Source organism: Typopeltis vanoorti, chromosome 19 (genome assembly GCF_054136105.1).
Source record: "Typopeltis vanoorti isolate ZY-2024b chromosome 19, IOZ_Tvanoo_1.0, whole genome shotgun sequence".
In the NCBI taxonomy this organism is placed as follows: domain Eukaryota; kingdom Metazoa; phylum Arthropoda; class Arachnida; order Uropygi; family Thelyphonidae; genus Typopeltis; species Typopeltis vanoorti.
Window position 1 is genome coordinate 2,254,086 of NC_143567.1, and position 14,101 is coordinate 2,268,186.

General features: G+C 39.5%; 1 protein-coding gene across 2 annotated transcripts in view; it reads right to left on the minus strand.

Moving 5' to 3' along the window:
• The window catches only part of LOC150095819 (uncharacterized), a 178,747-nt gene that overhangs the window by 128,416 nt on the left and 36,230 nt on the right, over positions 1-14,101 (minus strand). For both annotated transcript variants that reach the window (XM_090409107.1, XM_090409106.1), the window contains exons 6-7: positions 9,257-9,355; positions 87-218 (exon numbers count right to left, since the gene is read on the minus strand). In XM_090409107.1, the coding sequence (XP_090265233.1) occupies positions 87-218; positions 9,257-9,355 (231 nt within the window). The remainder of the gene's footprint in view (positions 1-86; positions 219-9,256; positions 9,356-14,101) is intronic.

Consider the following 14,101-nt stretch of genomic DNA (forward strand, 5'->3'; position numbering starts at 1 on the left):
GAACGTCCATGATTATGCGTTGAACAGTACAGATGAGCAAGATCGTGTGATAAACGGAAAGCAAAACATATTGATCAAAATCTTACCTTGTTCTGGTCAAAAGTATGAAAAGAGTCGTCTGGAAATTTGTCGCATGTTGCCCGCTCGAGAGGATGGGAACTCATTGCAGCATCCACGTGGAGAACGGGTTGGAGGGTGTTCGGAATGAACTGATCTAGCTAAGAAAATTGAAATAATATTAGAATCGTATAAGTCGGTATAAACTTGGTAAGCGAAGTCTAAAATTATTCAGATGCAAAATCAGGGGTTGGTTTTTTTATTTATATTTATTTTTTATTTATTAAATTTTCAACCACAAAACAAATTAACCAACAAACACACAGAATTCAAACATTTCCGTGAATTACGCTTCGATGCTTCGCCTCCAATGAAATTCATTTAGAATTTCGCTGTCATATCACATTATCGCGCTTATTATACTCGCGTTTGGGTTATAAAGATGTTCTGGATTAGGACGATGTCTTAACGTTGATAGTGCTTTTATCAATAAAATTGCAACGTAGTGAAAAAAATCTGAGTCTAATGTGTAGCGATCGCTAGGAAAGACGGCAAAAATTGAATGTGTAGCAGAGCTGCATCAAGATTTCCATCGATCGTCTGGTTGGAAAAAAGTGGGTTCGAACCCGCAATAGGATGCGGTAAACCTTTATAAGGGATTTTCAGCTGAAGGCGAGTTAATCGATCTTAAATGGAGGGGTTTGTTTTTCACTCGCTAAACAGCTTAATCGGCCGGAAGAACTCGCGCAGTTCACAGACACTGGAATCGTAGAATAGTTTTTAGGGCCATAATTCGAAACACCTTAACTGAAAGCCTCCGATCAAGCAGGAATCTGAGTGATGAGAAAGAAGCAAAGAGAAGAACGAAACAGCTTTTAGGACATTTTTAAGTAAACAGCTTCCCCCCTCCTCTTAGAAACTGTTCCACCTTGTGTGATTCCTCCCTTTCTTATTGTATTAATCAAAATGACTTTCTTATTTTAAAATAAAAATGGAATATTTTCGCGATCTTATTAATGCAACAGGAATTTTCTCGAAGTGTTACACGTGCAAATCAACGAACCGTTTGCAAAACTGCGATCCCATCCAATGAAGAGCGCCTGTAAATACTACTTCATTTGCTTCTCTTACTTGTCACGTGATAAATAAACACACAAAAATGAACATTCCGCTTTTTTTTTATTTTTATTGCGAAACTTAAAGCAGTGCTAAACTGCAAGAGATCCGTTGCAGTTCTTTAACAAACCTCTTATTATTTTATTGCCATGTGAGAAAATCAGTGTTTGCCCTGTAGGCGCTCGCGAAATGATTTAAGAAAAGTTCTGCATGAGGTGCACAATTTAAACGACATTACATATATTCGTCTTCTTGAATTAAAGGAACCAATGACTGAGCTGACAACTCTTTTGAGCAGATGGTTCTCGTCTTAGAAGTCCTTCGAGTACTTCTTCAGGGCAGCTCCTGTTTCATTTGAAAGTGAACTCGTAATGGGTGGCTAAATTGTAATTATTGAAGAAGAAAGTGGGTGAAAAAGGCTTAATCGCAAACTATTAAATAAAATTATAAAGCAAATCATCCTTTCTTTTAACAGACTTGCATGCGGCATTGCAACTGAAAGGTTCGTCACCTTAATACTACCAAAGAACAGTTCCTTCTTAATTCTCAAGAAAGAGATCCCGTTCACTTCCCCTTACCTTGATTAATACTCGCTCTGTGGACAAGAGCAGATTTCTTTTATCGGATTGACTTAAACTCCTATCCTTTCCTGATACAAATCCATGATCTTCCCAAAGCATTTGGCGTCCGTTTCTGTGGAAAACTCGAGAATTCTCTTCTCACATTTATGGCGATGCTGCAAAAACTCTAAAAAATGCTCCATGACACTCCTTAGAAAGGCCGATTTGCTGACTCCTTTCTCATAGCCTCTGCAGTCAGCGCATTCTGTTTCGCTTCACAGTTGTTTCCGAAGGGCTCTTCCACCCAACTCGCTGTCATCCATTCACCTGTAATTGTGTGAAAGCACAGAAGCTGGTCAACATCCATTCGCAATCCTCTTTCGTTCTCTCTCTCTCTCTCTCTCTCTCTCTCTCTCTCTCTCTCACACACACACACACACACACACACACACACACACACACACACACACACACACACACACACACACACACACACACACAGACCCCTCTGAACAATCTTTCTCGCATGTTTTTCCTGGAGTAGAAGGGTTTCCTCCAAAAAATCACCCCCCCCCCCCAAAGCCAACCCAGTAGTTGCCATAGCACAATTTCACTGAGTCCAAATTCCAATCAGTTCAAACAGTCTAGTTGGAATTTCTCCTGTGAATATTTTCCTTTTCAATCCAAAGAACTCGGCAGCACTAAATGAAAATTTTCTGCAAATACATGGCGGTGCTTTCATGTTAGAAATTAAGAAGCGATTATTTAGCGGAAACCTGAAAGAATAAAGGAGGAGGAGCGAAGAATATAACGAAAGCCGTTCACCTACGAAATAAGCAAATTCACTTAAAATGTATGTCGTAACGGAAGAACGATTGCGCAGATTATTTCAAATATCTTTTTTATTATTATTTTATCACACTATTGCGATACACTGACAAAACTCATTGCCAGTCGCGTTACGCCTTCCCCGCCAGCTGCGATACCATCGGCGTCATTTTATTTAAATGTTGAGGCCAGTTGAAAGAAAAAGTTGTTTCGCTCGGTCACAACGAAGTCCCTTTGTATCGGCATACTAACTTTATTCTCCAGTGCCGTAACATTGCATTTAGTGACGTAACTTTCGCAATGTTTGTCTCTCGGTTGCCCTAATTCCAGGCGGACACAAGGTTAATGCTTTGCGAGAACATGTCCGAGTAATTCGCATTGCGATGAGCTTCGCGGCACGAACATTCGCTTCATTAACATAATCGGTTCATCTTATTTAACTTTTCTTGTTATTTGCGGGAATTATTAATCCTCGTCGTGTCGCATCCGGCGTGGCAGTTACGTCACAATAGTCTGCGATGATAATAGGTTGTTCGAAGATTAATGACCAATGTTTACGTAAGACTTGTGCGCCGATAAAATTACGTTCGTCATCATTAATTATCCGCGAAAATAAAATTATAATCTTTCGCCAACATTTTTCACGAAGAAGTGAACTCGAATCCGCCTCTAGTCCGCCCTCATTCCAGAAAATGTCCGCTGTATTAGAGAAGACCCGACCCTGCAACAGCGCAGTCTCTTTCTATCGCATTCATTCATTCAGCCGAGAGGGGCTGTCGGCAAGCTCTTTCCGGCCACCCAACTTTCTACGAAAATGGTAGTGGTGTCCTTACGTGGTTGGGTTAAAAGATGTCTCGCTGTCTGGGCTTCGTAAGGAGGTGTGCTTCGCTCATTAGCATTGAAATAAAAGACGTCCTGAAAAATCTCATCTCGTAATATGGGAAAATCCGTTCGTGTTCAAGTTAGCTACAGAAACACAGTTTGTTTAAAAGTTAAAAAGTTTTTAAAATGTTAGTCGGCAGAGTTACGCGGTGTTCCTGTGTCCTTACACGAATCGCGATTTAACGCAAGGGTGAGGCGATTGCATCAGTGGACCAATTAGTGTCGGATTTCAGCACACCGTAATCCTGATACAGCACCCTTCTGATATTTGCAGAAGAAAGTCGAATGCCACCGCCTACCCCGTGCTCAGTTTATCCATCTGGTGATAGCAGCTTATAAGAGGATAACGCGCCGCGTCATAGCAGATTATCCCGGTGCAATGATGCTCAGGTCACTGAGAGAAGTTCAGGAACACGTAAGTGACTTAACGAGGAGTATTCTTAAGTCGCCCACCGGATCTCAAAACGAAATTTCAGAGAAAGGGTTTATGCAGAAGCCTCGAGTCTGAGGCGTTATTTGGCCTCATCCGCATAAGGCAGCGTGTCTGGGTGGCGTTTACGCCACCAAGCGGAATTTATGCCCTTATGAGACGAGGCTGTTCTGAAGGAAAAACAGTGCGCTAGCTAATAGGCGGCGAAGAGCAAACTCAGTGTATACATTAGTGCACGATGGAATACGTTAGCGAGTTTGTGTTTGAGCGATAAAAATATAAATGCGTTAGACGATGTGCTATTTCGGGAACATTTTGTTCCAAACAAACTAGTCTGGGTAGTGCCCTCCCCCTTAATGCATAACATTAGACATATCCGCAAGGAGATGTGTTTTGCATTATGGGAAATACTGAGAGAGGACTGATAGTATCTTGCACCACCTTTGCAAGGAGTCGCCTGGTGTTGCACCACCTTACCCCAGTCCTGAAGATACTTTCAGGCGCAAACCTTGTTTGCTCCCACTTGGATAAAGGATTAAACTAAATTTATTGTAGTATAACTTTCGTATAAATTCGATACCCCAAGCGATTCCAATGTTTTGTTCTGAGCCTTTGGAATTCCATCATTGGCTTGAGAAATGTCGCTACGCCGTTCGTAAACCCAGTTCTTCTGAAGAGATCGCACATTTGTTAGTATTTACGGTACTTATTAATACAGCTAATAATGCAGTTAGTATTAAGTGATATGCGAGGACTTCCGGTCATTCATTTGTTGTTAGATTTGAAACTAATTGGCTTAAAGTTCTTGTTTGCCAATCTGGCTCTTGTATTACATTTTTGTTCAACTGTCTGGAGAATTGTTACCAAAATCTCCGAATGTAATTTAAACAAAGTGTCAATAAATTCAAAATTCGCGTCGATAGTCTAAATGCGGACAATTTGCGTAAGTTTAAAGTAGATTTTTATTTCTAAAAGTATAATGAAAAAAATAATAAGCTCCTGGAAATTTACTGTCTGATGAAAAAAAAAAAAGATTGTTCTTTTGCGGCAAATCAATTTGGATGACATTAAAGCGACGGATGTTTTGAACCCCCTCATATAAACATAGAAAGAAAGTTCCCAAGAGCTGATGGGAAGAAAACTTTCGGCATCGGAGTTTCAGGACAAACTGGTAAATCCAGTGTTTTGTAAATTTCCAAATCTTTAAGTTTTTTTCGATCTTTGGCTATAAAATATGGATGGATCCGTAATATCCTTCACATTTGGATCATATTTAATTTCATTTGGATTATAAAAGAATGCTTTTTTATTTACTTCAATGTATGATGTTGATCACCAGTGACATCTGGTGTTTAACACGCCATTATTGAATGGCGATAATCGTTTCGCAGCAAACTGAAAGTTGAATGATTTGGCATTCGCATGAGAATAACTGGCAATACAATACAAAGGTCGGTTGAGATAAGTCCGACCACACCTCCTCGTCCCCCTCCCCCGGACCCTTGAAGCTCTTGACCAAATTTCGTAGGGTCCGATTTCAAGGTGACTAACGTGGCAACGGCATCCAATTTTCTAATGAAGAGTCAACTGCCCCAGTACTGAACTGACACCCACTCACATCTTTGCCTGTCCAGCAATTGCAAGAAATGGATCTTAATCCTGAACAAGCAGAATCATAGACATGGCCAGGGCAGTGCGGGGAGCACACGGAGGGATCTAGGACTCTTCAAAGGACAAGACGACAATACAAACACTTTATGTATTAAAAATGTACTAAAAAATAACCGTGTTTTCGCAGAGCAGTGGAAGCTTCCTAAAGCGAGAAACACTTTAATATGTAAGTGAGATACGCAATGCAACCGAACCAGTGGTTATCGTCAACTATGAAGTGGAACGACAGTTGTTTTTTGCGATGTAATTAATATCTTTTAAGTTATTCAAACGCAATCTTTTATAAAAATTCCCTGACTATGCGCTGAATTATTCTCTTTATATCCGGCGTACTTTTATCATTTAATTAGGTTTATTTTCTCCTTTCTATTGGTTTACTTTGGAGGCGAAAAAAGACATCTAGTGAACTGAACTTAATGAAGTTGCGATTTTAGCCATTCTGAACCGTAGTTTTGCTTTATTTTTTTTAAGTCCTCTGAATGTCTGACTGGAATTAACTGCTCTGTTAGAAACCTCGAGGCCATTCCTGAAGGTGACAAATATCCTACTCGAAAGGAAGGTTCTTGGCTATTTATTCCGACGCCTGCGTATCCAGGGTGGAACAGAAGGGGTACTCATTGCGATCACAACGCACAGCGGTGAATGTAGAAATAAAACAAACAAAAAGCCGGCGGGGGGGGAGATTGATGTTTATTTATGAAGAAACGATCTCTAAATAAATCCAAAAGCAAGAGGCAATGAATTAATAAATTGAAGCACGCGCGAAAAATTGCGCCCGATATCAGTCTATTTGAAATTCGCTGCCATTCTCAACTGCCGAAGTGTTTTCACTGATTTGCATGCGATTAACTCTTATTCAGGCCATCGCATTGCTGTTGCGAACGTATCTCGGAGATTAAGTATTAGCCCAAGAGTGCTGCAACAAATCTCCGATAAATAAACATCGTTTGCCAATCGCAACCTTCCTTTGTCATCATCCTATAAAAATTCATTTTGTATGCTCATTCACGGAACGTGACTTTGGCGTCCTCCATGCGAATTACTTCGTTCGGGTTTTACTTGCCAATACATCATTTCTTATGGTTAAACGATGGCGGTTTCTTTCAATTACAAGAACGGCTTACAAGATTTTGCAGCGTCGGCTTCTAGCACGTAAGGTCAGCATCTCAAAAACAGTGTTTGTTTTATTTTAGACTTTTGAAAATTAACGGCTTGTTTGCGATTTTAAAAGACATTTGACTTCCTGCAGACCTCATTTGGTAAGGATGAGGCTTTTTCTAGAAGGAAATCTTCTGTACTGATCTTCTTCGTGAAGCTTCTGTACAAACGAATAAAGATCATTGTTCTGCCGTTCTTTCAATAACGGATTGTAGATGAACAAGAAACACGATTAAAAATCGGATATACAGCGAAATAAAGGATTGCGCACCTCAGTGTTTGCGCATCAAATAAACTCACGAATCAATCATTCTGACCCCCTTTACAATTGCTTTGATTTCGCAATGTTTTCACAAATTATCATTAAATGTTCAAACATTCGTGTTACCAAACAGTGAAACAGAAAACTTACTTGAAAGAGTTCAATGTGAGCAGCTTGGGTGGCTCAGTATATCTACTAATGGTAAGCGATTTCTTCCCGTGTACAAGTGAATGAATCATCTTTCGCAGAGCTCATCAATAGCACCGGACATCGGGAAGAACGCGAACACGGCTTTTAACGATGCACTTTTGAGCAATCCACTGATCGGGTTGAGAAAGTGACACACTTCACAGTATATGGGCAGTAGGAGGAGGAAATGCTGTCTTATTCGACAAGAAATGTTTTTTTAAATTCTTTAAATTGCAGTCGCCAAATGTGGGACAACATATCGCTGTTTTCGCTGCATCTTGCCACTGCATTTTCAGGCTTCCGTAGAGGATGGTGAACTTTCTTCACACTCCTCTGTAATGTTCCTCCCTAATAAACTTTTATTAACTCGCATTTTCTCATTTGCATTAAAACGGTTTGAATAGTCGACAGATTTAAGAAAATCCCCATCTAAAGAAACTTGTTTCCTTGAACACAAAATGTTTTTTGTTTTTTTTAATACTAATCCTACCCATGAAGGGCTGTAAATCGTTCTCTAGTACAGTGGGTGAGCGAAGGGCTAGATACTCCGGAAACCCTATCAAGAAACCCGACGTGCTTCTTTTTCAAGTTCCTGTGATAGAAGGATGGTGGTGTCGCAGTAGATTCGGTAAACACCATCTGTCACCTAAACGCCACTCTCGCCCAGATCCCCGCGGAGTTCGAAACACCAGTTCTTGAGCAGAGCCGCTGATCTCTGGGGCCCCTATCCATGCCGTTATTGTTAGGATTGTTATCTTATTTTATCTACATCGAGCTTTCTTTTCTTAATCCTGGCAACCTGAAATTTATGGATATCCGCAAAGTACCCAATTCGAGAAAGCCGGTTTGACACATTAACAAGCGAAGTGTAAATGCAAATGAGGAGTGGTGATGGTAATCTGTAATCTTACGAAACCATGCGTTCCGGTTTAATCCGTCCTACATATCATTCAAGCTGTAATTCCTCTACTGCTTATCAAACTCTTCGAATTCTCCCTGTGTAATTATAGCACGCAAGAGGCACGTAAAAAGTCAAATCGGAAAATCTATTTATAAATAGTACGTTGCTTTTCAACAAAACTTTCAGTACGGCATAAATTTCTTTTCCGGTTCTGAAGAAGCGGATCGGTTACTTCACCATGTGTTCCAAATGAAGTGCTTTCTAGTAGCTTCCCCCCCCCCCTCACACACAGACGGAGAGAGAGAGAGAGAGAGAGAGAGAAACCCTTTTATCCAACATTGAGAGCTCATAAAGATTTAGGTCAAGGATGTCGGCAACTAGGAGGGGTTTTCTTAGAATAAATTATCCATGGCCAACTCACACATGTTGGCTGCAGAACCACATGAAAAAAAAAGTACAAAAAGATAGCTGATAATTTAAAAAAAATACAGTTTCATCCTAGTAAGTTGGTAAATGTGAATAAAACAAATTGTAACGTAGCACTTGCTTCTCAAAGGTGCATTTTTGACATTCGGGGTCTACATTTGTTTACTTTGAATTCTGACAACACACTGTCGCGATAAACAACAACAAAAACGGTGGGATAATTCGTAAATGCCGAAAATGAGTCATAATTGAAAAAAAAAGTTTAATCTATAATATTGTCCCATTGAGGGACATTGGAATTGCAATAAACGTTACAAGGGTACTTCTCTCGCAATATTTCGTAATGAGAACGAATTCCGGTCTGGTTGGTCGACTGGTTAGCGTTTCCGCTCTGCAGCCAAAAGGCTGCGGGTTCGAATCCCGCCTTGGGCATGGATGTTTGTGATTGTCTGTGAAAATAATAGTGGTGGTGGTGAGCAGTAAATGGCGTTGATATAGTTGTGGTTCGTTGTAGTTGGTAGATTGAGTGGTGGAGAGAGAGCCCTTCCTCGATGAGTCTTTGGACTCTCTGAAGGTGTCACACAATAATAATAAGAAGAAGAACGTGATTTTCATTTGGGTAACAACTGAGTACCGCTGAGTTTTATGATTACTGTATTTGATTTTCCCCGGCAAATTTTGTTTGAGAAATATTTGCTTTTATTAATTCACTAAAAAAGAGTGCGATTTCACAGCCTTTAATGAATTCGCTAAATTCCGTGACTGACTGCACTTACCACGTTCCAGCGAGGTTCAACAGATGCGACTCCCTCATACTGCATGTGCGTTGTTAATCCCTCGAGAAGCCAGTGGTACTTCTGCGACCCCAGAATAGCCTACGAAGAAGAACAAGAACTTAAGAATAATAAATAAAATATATCAATAGAAACTTAAAATTGTTTTTAACGTACGCACTTTCTTTAGGAAACAGTGGGTGGGTGACATTCCTGTATTAAAATTAACCTTGATGGTGGAAAAGATTCTATTTCTATTTCATTTATTCATTCAAACATCTTTTACTGATGTCATCAGAAAGGTTCCAATGAGAGAATATTTCACAAGATGTGCGCAATAAATGCTTTCTTTCCTAAGAGTTTAAAGCCTGCTGGAGACAAACTGGCTTGTCTCCAATAATGGAGTTTTCTGCTACATTATAATACAATAAACATATTTATCTAACTGGGAGGTCTCGATTCTCTGAAACCGTTCATGCATTGAGTGAATAAACTCTGTGCGTATCAATGAAGACAAGCGGCTTCATTTAAAAGCAAGTCATGGAACTCACCTTTGCAGAGGAACGGGTTTACTTTTGTTAGAGTCTCAATTACAATATGAATGAAGATTCATCGTTTCTTCTTATTTCTAAACCGCAAAATAAAAGATGTTGGAGACCACAACAATTCATCACTGTTTTGGAAGATTTATTTACGGTCCAAACACAATTATGCAGCCCGCCTTGTTAAGGGAATGAAATTAATCAAATTCGACTAATTTCAATTTCTTCTTTTTCTGTTTTGCAACAAATTTCGGCGTGGAAGATTGTGAACAAGCCCGGGTATAATCAAGAGCACCTCTTCATCAACCGGTCCCTTGTCCGTTACTAATGACACAATTGGAGGGAATGCATTGAAATGTTTTCCTAATAACTTGGAGAAGGAGTTTGTTGCTGCAATTTTGATTAAGGTGTTCATTTTCTCCTTTGTTAAGAACGAATGACGACAACTTCTTTGTCTGCCGTGTCACGCTTACGCGCTGGAAATGTTTCAGCAGAAAAGCGATTTTTCATATAGTCTGTCAGAACACGTGGATTTATTTGGAATTACACAACTGAAAGGCTTTCTTAACGCATACGAGAACTTGTTGTTAAGATCATGGTCGTAAGTTGATTGGCAGATATAAAAGTATTTGCATCGGAAAAGGAAAAGAAAACAGCTTATTTCTGCATCTTGGAATTGAAAGCAATTAAACGAAAGATGATGAAAAGGCGCTTGCGGAGCCAACAGACTGCGGCTAGAAACTCATCGTAGAATGAATGTGCATCTTTAGGTGACAAATGACTTCATTTCTTGTGTCAGAGAACCACTCTGCTTACTGGAGGCCCTTAAAAGTTCTGGTAGAATGTAAGCAATTGGGGTGTATATAATATTTGGAAAAAAAAAAGAAATAAAGGCTAGGTGTCATTATGAGGTGCTCTGGTTTGTAAAAACATGCACCGCTTGTGCGTTTCAGATTAGTCACCGATCTTTCTCGGATGATTGCTTTTCGCTAGTCGAGTGCGTTTGTTTGTGTACAAAATTGCACTCGATTAAGTTAATACGCGCCATGAAAAACGGAATTAGATCGGCATTCTTTGCTCTGTTGAGCATTCTACAGTCCGTAATGTGTCGCTCTTATCATAACAGATGCTGATTGCGAAAATGAAAGCTGCCGTCTTAAGGATTTGTCATCGTCATGAAAATAAGTCGTGAATTAAGTGATTAGCTGTTTCTTGAAAAGAAATTATTCGCCGGAAATGTGGGGGGAAGTCATTGACGTTGCGCGTTATATTTTCCTTGTGACTGTGCTCTGCCGAATAGACAGAAGGTGAAAATAGTTAAGCACATTAATGCGGGCATTCGCACCGTAAGTGTTGACTTCTTTTTCGGGCGTGTTGACAGTCCAATTTCTCCGAACTGAACATGACCAGAATGCAAGTTGGTCAAATTCTGCAATAAGCGCTGACGAAGTTCATGCGAGCGCTCTTAAAGCAGTGAAATTTGGGCGTTTGTTAACTTCTTCAATTTCAATCAGAAAAAAATTTCCACCTGAGTGTCAAATATTTTGATAGTTTCCTTAAACATTTCTTTTAAAATTTATATTTCAATGAATGCAGTTTATTTTAGGAAACACTTGCGGTTGAATTGGTTGAAAAAGACGAGTGTTGTACATTAGCATTTTTTTTCAAATTTTCGATACTGATTCCATCGATAAAAAATAATACTTTATAAATAAAGAAAAGTTATGGAATTCTTTATAATCAACAATCCCCATTCAAAGTATTGATTTCTGTAGTCGTTCATTCGGTAATTCTTTCGACCATAAGAAAACAATCATTTCTTTGTGGAATTCTTCAGAATGAACCGCATTCATCTTCGCCAATTGACCTCAGACCGCATTTGGAATACGTCACCACCGTGTTGTGACTTTATTGCTTTGCGTGACTTTCTGATCATGAAATTTGTCCTCTAAAATATGAAATAACGTTTTCGGGGGGAAATATAATTTATTTGGAAAGGACAAAAGATGCTAGCGTGACTAATAACGCGGCATTATATCACGAGCATCGCAATGCGTATTTTTCCTTTGTGAGAATGCCTTGGAATTAGTCTGATGAATGTCTTCCTTCTCTAAAGAATTAACAGAACACGCCGTCTCTCAGCCGATTTAAGATGCCTCTTCTGTTGCAGAATGAGAACACATAAAATAATTCATAAGATGCGATTCTGCAAGTAAGGTAAACTGAAACAGGTGACCATTGGACTGGACCACCGAGATCGCTGGAGAATGAATGCGATTCCAGTTCTGAGATTTGCGTGCACAACTGCAAAGTAAGGTTAAAACTGGGAATTAATAATTCCCATTCAACAAGGGAATTATTAATATGCGTCTTCATATTCGAAATGACCGTTGTCGACTGACAATAAATCAGTTTCCTTGATGTAATAGGCTGCGGAATGAAACTAAAGATCCCTTCCATTTCCTCCCACCTCCACACACACACGCACACATGCGATTTATGATATCGTCATTCTGACACTTGGCCTTGTCAGAAGGATAATTCCCGATCTAGTAAGTAGACATGCCAGTCATCATAACTACATCCAGGATTCTACCGCTGTGTATAAGTATCAACACGCTTGACAGACTTTAAGTGTGAAGGTTGTCATGTACGGGAGATGAACGTGATTACTATGATGATGATGCAGCATCAAAGAAAAAGAAATGTTCTTCGCTGCGGGAAGAAATCTGTTCCATAATTTTGCTGCTTTTCTTTAACGATATCAAGGAGATTGTTTATTGATTCCAGACAAAGTTGCCAAGGAGTTTAGTCAGAAAAAAGATTCGCTTTATCCTCTGTGAACAGACAAACTCGCCCAAGGTCACACTGTCAAGAAATTTTGTCTTGTCGGCTTCGTTGTCATTGAACTACATAATATAGGTGATGGCGCTCCGATCTGTACACTGTACTGCTGGGTGGACAGTTAATCAGTACATTTTAGCTGAGGGGAGGAATTTTCTCTTCCGATGACGAAACCGATTTCTTTTAATCTGTTGCAAAAGCCTTACTTAATAAGCCTGATCGTATTGAAATTAATGGTCTCTAGAGAAAAGATACCATGAATGAAGTAAATATTTGAGTACATCTTAAAAACGCTGGCAGAATCCCTTAAAATCTAACCAACACTAAATTTCGATTATGGTGTCACAAAAAGGATTCCGAGGAAATAACTAATTTCCGTCCATAACCCTAAACATCGTCACCTTAGTGCGAGACCATAAAGCACAGGATGCAGAGAGTCGTGTTGCTACGTTTTGTAGAATGACATCCCCGTTTTGAGCGCAGTAAAGAACACATGTCTTATTAAAAGTTAAATGGGTACTCTCCTAGACGGGATTCGAGCCTAGGTTCGAATTCCGTCTAAGATCCGAGTGCAAATATCGCGTTGTCCACGTGACGGCTAAGAAGGCGCTGCATTTAACTATTATGGTGTAGCCTTAGTAAAATTTCCATTTCTCGATTCACGTAACGAAACTGCCTTCACTCCTAACAAATAAATATTAGATGGCTAAACAAGCAAAAAAACTTTCTTAGATGCAAAGTTTTATTATCGCTTAATATTTCCAAGTATATGTTTGGGGGAGGTCAAGAAATTTTAATAGATTCTTAGTCCTTGTCGTAATGAAGATAACAGAAAAAAAAATAAAAAATAATAAAAACTGAGTTAATAAGGAAACGCCTTAACACTAATGTTCATTTCAAATCTCCCTTCCTGCATGCAGACTATTTTATTACGACATAAAGAACGCAGTTTTTTATTTAAAACAGTGCGGCAACCATTCTCACGCTGACACACAAAGCGCTTCTCACCCGCATGTTGGTCACTTAAGGAAACTGCAGTCGAAAATGCAGGAAAACAAATCATGGCTGTGCATTGAAATGCACTTATACGAACGAGGAACAAGCGTGGAAATGAATATCGCGCGTGTGTATGGATGCAGCTAATTAAACAAGTTGAAGATTTGAAGAATCGCCACTCATTGGATTGTTATGAGCGTTAAAAGCGTCCCAGTTATTCTTCTCACCGCAGTAAGTAATGAAAAGAAACTGTCATGTAGCGTGCTTGGCACACGTAAAAACGACCGGTATTACGATGCAAGTTTAGCATGCGCAGTAGCTTTACAGAACCGGTTCTGTTAATGTTCAAAATGTATAAATTATCTTGTCAAATATCTCGGATACCATTGTGTGCTAAGTGGTAGGTCTCTGTTTACTCCAACTGCGAAGAAATAAAACAAGGGAAACGTCAAGCAATAAAAGGCTG